This window comes from Blennius ocellaris, assembly GCF_963422515.1.
Source record: "Blennius ocellaris genome assembly, chromosome: 2".
In the NCBI taxonomy this organism is placed as follows: Eukaryota; Metazoa; Chordata; class Actinopteri; order Blenniiformes; family Blenniidae; genus Blennius; species Blennius ocellaris.
In genome coordinates, this window is record NC_137651.1 from 520776 (window position 1) to 529083 (window position 8308).

The 8308-nt window shown below is 42.4% G+C and overlaps 1 protein-coding gene across 1 annotated transcript; it reads right to left on the bottom strand.

Moving 5' to 3' along the window:
- Window positions 1–2267: 2267 nt before the first annotated feature.
- On the bottom strand, window positions 2268–5177 carry LOC308136722 (high affinity choline transporter 1-like; the record flags this gene model as incomplete). Its single annotated transcript, XM_080505188.1, has 6 exons — window positions 2268–2452; window positions 3009–3162; window positions 3316–3459; window positions 4208–4356; window positions 4713–4868; window positions 5144–5177. 6 exons carry the CDS (start codon window positions 5175–5177, stop codon window positions 2268–2270), a joined length of 822 nt encoding a protein of 273 aa, XP_080361314.1.
- Window positions 5178–8308: the final 3131 nt, after the last annotated feature.

Below are 8308 nucleotides of genomic sequence, written 5' to 3' on the forward strand. Positions count from 1 at the left end.
TTGACAGTGGTAGAGTGGTCATAGACAGAGGTAGAGTGGTCATAGACAGAGGTAGAGTGGTCATTGACAGTGGTAGAGGGGTCATATACAGAGGTAGAGGGGTCATAGACAGAGGTAGAGTGGTCATAGACAGAGGTAGAGTGGTCATTGACAGTGGTAGAGTGGTCATAGACAGAGGTAGAGTGGTCATAGACAGAGGTAGAGTGGTCATTGACAGTGGTAGAGTGGTCATAGACAGAGGTAGAGTGGTCATAGACAGAGGTAGAGGGGTCATAGACAGAGGTAGAGTGGTCATATACAGAGGTAGAGGGGTCATAGACAGAGGTAGAGTGGTCATAGACAGAGGTAGAGTGGTCATAGACAGAGGTAGAGTGGTCATTGACAGTGGTAGAGTGGTCATAGGTAGAGGTAGAGGGCTCAGAGACAGTGGTAGAGTGGTCATATACAGAGGTAGAGTGGTCATAGACAGAGGTAGAGTGGTCATAGACAGAGGTAGAGTGGTCATATACAGAGGTAGAGGGGTCATAGACAGAGGTAGAGTGGTCATAGACAGAGGTAGAGTGGTCATTGACAGTGGTAGAGTGGCCATAGGTAGAGGTAGAGGGCTCATGGGCAGGACTGCTAATGAAGGCCCTAATGGTCACAACCTTGTTGGTGAACTAGCTCGGGAACCTCTCCCTCCTCAGAGTTCTCCAGGCAGACCTCTTGTAGAGCATTTAGAACAGAGTTTACAGTTTTCAAGAAAGCACAAGAATTGTGACAGTTAGAGGCAATGATATAAAAAAAAAAAAAATTTGGATTTTGCAAAATTCACAGTCTTCTGATAAGAACGCCAGCTGTCCCTCAACATCTGGAAGGACACCTGTCGCTTAGCCTTCTTCCACTTCCTCTCAGCTGTCCTGCACTCATGGCTCAGGTTTAGGTTCAGAGAGCCTCGTTTGTAAAGGAGCCACAACATCTAAAGTAGATCGACAGGATGAGTCAAAGTGGGAGGGAAGTGCCTCGCCATCTAAATTAAAGACCAGAACGTCAGTCAGACTGGGAGATGAGTAAAAGGCTGTGTTAAACTGCGCTGCAGTGGAAGAGTTAATAACGCGGCAAGACGACTCATTCTGAAGACCAAGACTCTCTGGTGTAACTGTGGAGTTTTCCCCACGTCCTTTGATCTGGTCTCTAAAGTCAATGGGAATGCCACCGAGCCAAATGAAGGGGTGAAAATTCTCGGCTCCGCCCCCTACCGGGTGAAGCAAGTCCAGGACTATCAGAATGTAAAAGGCTCCTCAGATTTACTCCTTGTCTGTATAATTGAATCAAATTGGAATTGACGGTCTCTGCAGGACAAATACTCCTCGTGTTTTTAAAGTTCACGGACATGCATAACAGAAGAGGAGAAGCGAGATTCCACAAAGATTAAACAAGCAGGCTGCAAAAAGACCCGACATTCCAACTCAGATCTGAACAACAGACAAGCAGAGGTGAACGTCAACAATAACCACACAATTATAGAGTACACACATTTCAACTGATAACACTGCTTAAGACACCGAACCAAGTAATTTTAGTACATGAGTCAAAGTAAATATGGAAACATCTTTTAAACTCAATCCTGGAGAAATTGGAGGAGGAGGAGGAGGAGGAAGACAAAGTTACACAATCTCCTTCAATGTTTTTCCACATAGAAAGAGATTGTGTAACTTTGTCTAATAGAGTGGCCAGTAATCATACATGTGCTTCTGAAGTTACATCACTACCACGTCAATTTCACAATGTTAAAGGGCCAAGACACAGAATTTCTGAACAGAAGAGCATGGATGTGATTAGAAGACATGAAGAGCCCTGTGATACTGTAGAAGCCAAACAGTAATGCAAAAAACTAATGAAAGACTTTTGTCTGTCTGAAGGACAGAAACAGGAGAATGAAAGAGTTCGACTGATAGACCTAAAATGGTTCATTCATTCATCTTCTATCCAACTCGGCCTGCATACGGTCCCAGTGGCAGTATGGAGAGACAATCAGCCCGGACACCCCTGTCTTCCCCCAACACTTCTGAAGGACGTCAAGCTTCTGGAAGACCAACCAAGAGATGTCATTTCTCCTGGTAGTTTGGACCGGGCTGAAGGGCTGAGTCAGACGTCCTTGGTTCAGTTAGAGGACACCAGTGGTTCTCTTAGACGTTGTCCTGAACCACTTTAGCTGTCTCCTTTCACTGTGGAGGACCAATGGCTCCACCATGAGTCCTGACACTTGTATCCACAATCTCGTTCTTTCAGTCTTGGTGGAACACGGCGTCACTGAGTAGGTGGAGCAGGATCAGTAGGCTGGGGGAGCCAGAGTCTTCTGCTCTCAGGAGGTTATTTAAAACTCTGTCAGAGCAGTCTTTGTGCTGTCGGAGGGTCTCAAACCTGATTGAAACGTCTGAGGATGTTGTTGGGATTGGAGATGTCCTTGAATCTGCAGGGTGACGACCTTTTCCAGAATCTTTGTCAGAAAGGGAGAGTTTGAGAGAGGGTGGTTGTTTGAGAGGAGCTCTGGATCCAGGTTGTGCTTCTTTAATATGGATCTGATAGCTGCAGTTTGAGGGAGGGCGGTACTTCACCAGTTGACATTGAGCACTAATACAATAGAAAATGAATATTGTGACTCAGATCAGGGATCCACTACCAGATGTGTGCTGTTTGATATTAGAGGCTGTAACATGGGAGACTTTATTCACTTGCACAGAGAAGGATTTGTAAACGAGTCTCTATGAAGACATCATCATTATACAACTGTATGAATTCATTACTGATGAGTTGTAGATGGCTGCTTGATGGAAACTGCTGATCCAGTTGAAAATCTTCTCATTCATCTTCTACACCCCTATGAAGAAACCAGGAAACCCTTTGATCTTCTGCCTCAGCAGGAGCTTCCAGAGGGACAATTTTTCAAAATGACATTAGATTTTACTTGACCATAACACAGACACATTTTTTCACAATTGACTGCAGTAGGTGAAGCTGTTGATTACCTGTAGACGACACGGCCGCCCCGAGCAGTACGAGAGGAATCATAAATACAAGAAAGATGAAAGCAGCAACAAAGCATGTGAGCTTGGCCGTCGCAGTAGAAGAAGACGACAAGATTCTCTGGTGGATGGCCTGATATCCCAGACTGCCCAGTGCCTTCAAAACAAAATGCAGTAAATTAAAAATTAAATCTGCTGATTTTCTTCCCTGAATTTAGTTTTGAAGTGTCAGAAACACAAATGACATGAGCTGTCCTCATGCAGTGAGATTGTAGGAGATATATTACTTGATGTTGTTGCCTCATCTTACCAAGGAGCAGAACTCATCAATCAGTAACCATGTCTTTCTAACGTCTGGTGTGCCAATCCATGGAGAGTGTAAAGAGTTGTTCAGCAGAGTCTGGCTGATGTTCACGGTGTGAGGGTTCATCATGACGAAGGGAACACAGACAACCTGTAGGAAAAAGACAAGGAACAATAAATACACAGAGCCTGTGAGGTTTTCTTTCTAGCCCTCCTTGAACCGGATCAGATTATATAGAAATATACTTTAGTTGTTAGGGTTAGGGTTTGGGTAACCCTAACCCTAACCCTAACCCTAACCCTAACCCTAACCCTAACCCTAACCCTAACCCTAACCCTTCCACCAGCCTTGCCAGGGGGCAAGGACACTGAATGATTTGTCGTTCCTTTCTTTCCTCCTCTTCTTCCTCTTCCGCCTAAATAAAGTCACATTTGACCTCTTCACCATGCTCCCTCCATCTCGATGATGTCACTGTAACTGCACCTTGGGAGAACATTGTTCTGTAATTTACAATATTGAGCAACGAGATCTCAATTCAACTTTGGCCAGTTCACCTGCATGTCCTTGCTTGAAAAATAAAAGCTCCAAACTTCTTCAAATCAATAGTCTTCATTTTATAAAACCTTCCAAATGGATATTACGTGGTTAGCAAGGCTAAGACCTTTCATAATAAAAGCCCTAAACTCCTTCAAAAAAACCTTTTTGAAAGTCCTGCAAAAATAGCAGAAACACTGAAGAAGATGTAGTTTATATGTTTGGCCACTAGTGGGTGCTGTAATGGCACCACACACACACACACACACACACACACACACACACACACACACACACACACACACACACACACACACACACACACACACACACACACACACACACACACTCCAGCAGCCTTTACCAAGCTGATGAAGATGAGGACGAGCTGTATGACATCAGTGTAGGCCACGGAGTAGAGGCCTCCCAGCAGGGTGTAGACCACGGCCACGGCAGCAGAGATCCAGATGCAGACGGAGAAGGACACATCCAGGACCACACTCATGGTTCCTCCTGTCAGACACCGTCAGGATTGGTCCACAGCACAGCAGCCAATGAGCATCACAGTAACGCCGGGATAAAGCCTCGTTTACACCACCACGTTTCAAGTGAAAACTCAGTGTTTTGGTTTCAGAAAGGTTTCACGTTTACACTGCAACATTCTGAAAACACTGTTTGTTTCCATGGAAACGGCAGAAACGTGCTGCAGAAATGATGTAGTTTTCATGGTGGGCCACTCGGTGCAGAGAACAAAGAGCTCTAAACATTAACACTGGGAGAACATTCTAGTGGACAGACCACCAAGTCTGATTGTTATCAAGGTGACTGTCAAAATAAAACTACCAAGTCCCAGGAGAATGGATTTTTACCAAGTCCAATCAGTGTTGCTGGTACCCAGGTCACATCCACCATAAGTGAAAGCAGACTCAGTCCAGCTGCAGCGATTTTTCCATATTTCAAGTGAAACGGATCCATCATGGTGACACATTTCATGTCTCTCATCGGCTTCGCAAAGAACAAACCACCTGAGGAGAAAAGTGCAACAGAAGGAGACAAAAAGTATACAGTGTTTTTGAAGATTAGAGATCAAACACTGATAAAAAAAATTACATAATAACTTGTCAGCCATTGATCCTTTCCATCAATCTGCATTCTTTGCAGAAACACAAACCAACATCTGAGCAGAAAATGTTCCTTGTTTATCATGGTGTGTTTGAAGAACTCTTCAATTCTCTTCTGTTTTGAGTGTTTCTCAAATCCAGATGAGCAGTAGTCTGGCAGATATGACTGTAACTCTTACCAACAATGAACCCCGTACTGAATGCAGTGAACATGATGAGTGTCCAGATCAGTCCCATTGACGGTGTGTACATCATCTCCACAGTGCCAACAATCACACCTCCTCCGACCCACGTGGCTGAGAGATGGATCACAAAACACAGAATCCCTACATAATAAATAACAGCCAAACTAATCACAAGCTTGATCTTGTTCTCACTTACACTATTGACATTGATCTATTCATGTTTTTTCCTTACAACCCTCTGTTGTCAGATCACTTCCTGATATCATTCAAATTTACATGAACTGGCTTTATAGCCCCTGAAAATAAACTGAAATATAAGAGACACCTATCAGATGATGCTGTAACCAAATTCAGGGAAGTACTCCCACCAATAATCACTTCAATACCATCTGTGGATGCAGCAGTAAACAGCTGCCACACCATCAGTCCTACTCAGGTTGACTTGGTTGTAGATGAACTGCAGCCTTACTTCACTCCACACTTGATTCTTTTGCACCCTTGAAGATAAAAGCAACAACTCAGAGGAGGATCTCTCCATGGTATCATGATAATCTGAGAACTCTAAAGAAATCAGTGCAAGAGTTAGAGAAGAGATGGTATTTAACTCAGTTAAAAGTATTTTGAACAGCCTGGAGAAATAGTTTGTTAATCTATAAAAAAGTCCCTTCACAAAACAGGAAACGCCTACTATTCCTCCTTAATAGAAGAAAACCAGAACAACCTAGATTTCTCTTCAATACTATAGCCAGGCTAACAAAAAGTCCTAGCTGTGTTGAACCTCACATTCCTTTAACTTTGAGCAGTAATGATTTTGTAAACTTCTTTAATCCAGTGAGAGAGTGAATAGTTGGTGGTGGTTGGAGGGGCCAACGGTGCAAAATGACAGCATTGCTTCCATCAGTCTGCTCCAGGGCAGCTGTGACTGCCTACACATTTACCACCATCAAGTATGGAGTCAATGAATAATGCAAAGTAAAGTGTCTTTGAGTGCCAAGAAAAGCGCTGTATAAAACCAATCCATTCTAATTATTATTAGAGACTCTGGTCAAAGTTACTAATGATCTTCTCATGGCTTCAGACAAAGGACTGGTCTCTGCTCTGGTCCTGTTAGATCTCAGTTCTGCTTTTGATCATAGTGATCATAACAAGGATGAGACATCATTTCCTGCTCCTTTAACTCAGATAAAACTGAAATGATTATATTTGCTCAACAACATCTGAGAGACAAATGATCTAAAGATAATGATCTAATGATCTAAAGATACATACTGGATGGTATTACTTTGACCTCCAGTACCACTGTGAGGAACCTGGGAGTTATTTTTAACCAGGATTTATCCTTTAACTCACATTAAATACATCTGCAGGACTGCCTTTTTTCACCTACGTAATATTTACGTACATCTACGTAAAATTAGAAACATGCTGGTTCAGAGTGATGCTGAAAGACAAATCCACATTTCCCACGTCTCCCTGCTTCCACACAGCTGAGTGCAATGAGCAGCTGGTTATCTGGCTTTGTGCTGAACGTGGTGAAGAACCATCAGGACATTCAGTGGAGGGAGACGTGGAAAACGTGCAGAGCTTCGGCCCTCGAGGAACTGAGTTTGACACCCCTGCGCTTGGTGCTCCTCCAAAGGAGGAGGTTTGGTGAGGGGGAACACACGGACTGGATCTGAGCGGAGCAGAGTCGACTTGAGCAGCTGCACCCAATCCAGGGAATGACCCAGCCGGCTCTCTCCTCTCTGACACAGCCGCCTGACACGCCCATCTGCAACATGCAGAGGAGAAGGAAACACAGCCTGCAGCACTAGAACCCTGCAGAGGCTGCAGAGGAGCAGGACATGACAAGTTGGCTGAGTTCCAAAAAACACCATGACGAACATCAGCTGTAAACACCATTATGCAAATGAAGGTTTAATGAGTGGACTCACACCTTCTCAAGCATGTAGCAACAAGTCTGATCACAAACAGTGGAGAACTTTCAGAAGTAATAGATTACACCCTGGACATGAGCCAGTTTGCATTAACTCCACCCAGTAAGGTCACAGGCTCTTATGTAGATGTAGGAGGCAGTTTAAAGTCATGAAAGTAGATATTTGTTCTCACTATCATATTGGAAGGAAAGATTAAAGTACAGATATCTAAAATACTTTCATATTATTGGCTCTAGAAATACTTCATTAATGGTCACTTCTGTTTAAAACTGAAAAATACACAGACATTCGACTGAAACTTGTAATATAGTTTTATACTGAAGAACTGAATCACCAATTCTTTATTCCTTATTGGACACTTGATGTATTTGTTTACTATTTCAGATGATCTTTACAATTTCAAGACTTTAGTGTACGTTGTACATTTCAGGAACTTTACAAGGAGGATAGAAAGTTCTCTTGCTTCTTCCCACATGGAAAGAACCTATATGTGGATATATGCACATATATGCACATATATGCACATATATGACAATATATATGCAGCATATATGCACATATATGCTGCATATATCCACATATATGACCATATATATGCTGCATATATGCACACAAATGCTGCATATATGCACATATATGACAATATATATGCTGCATATATGCACATAAATGCTGCATATAGGCACATATATGACAATATATATGCTGCATCTATGCATACCTAAATGCACATATAGGTACATATATACGCATATAGGTACCTATATGCACATATATATGCACACTATATGTGCATATAGGTACATATATGTCCTATATTTTATGCACATATATGTACCTATATGCGTATATATGTACCTATATGTACCTAAAGCTGGAATCATCTTCCAATTACCATTAGAGAATCTTCCACTTTTACTGCATTTGAAAAAGAGCTGAAACTCTGGTTAAAGGCTAATCAATCTTGTGATCAATTGTAAGACCTGATTAAATGTTCTAGACTGGGAAATGTGTTTATATCACAGGGGTGGTTGTAAATAGGGTATATACTCTATGTCCATGTTTGTTTTTAAATAATTGTTGTTGTCTTGAATGTACGAGGACTATGGATATAAAGTAGCCCATGGCTAAATCTGGTGCATTTACACAAAGTGACTACTGAGTGTCCATTAATGTGTACCATCCTCTGGAAATATACTAATAAAGAAAGAAAGATAAATAC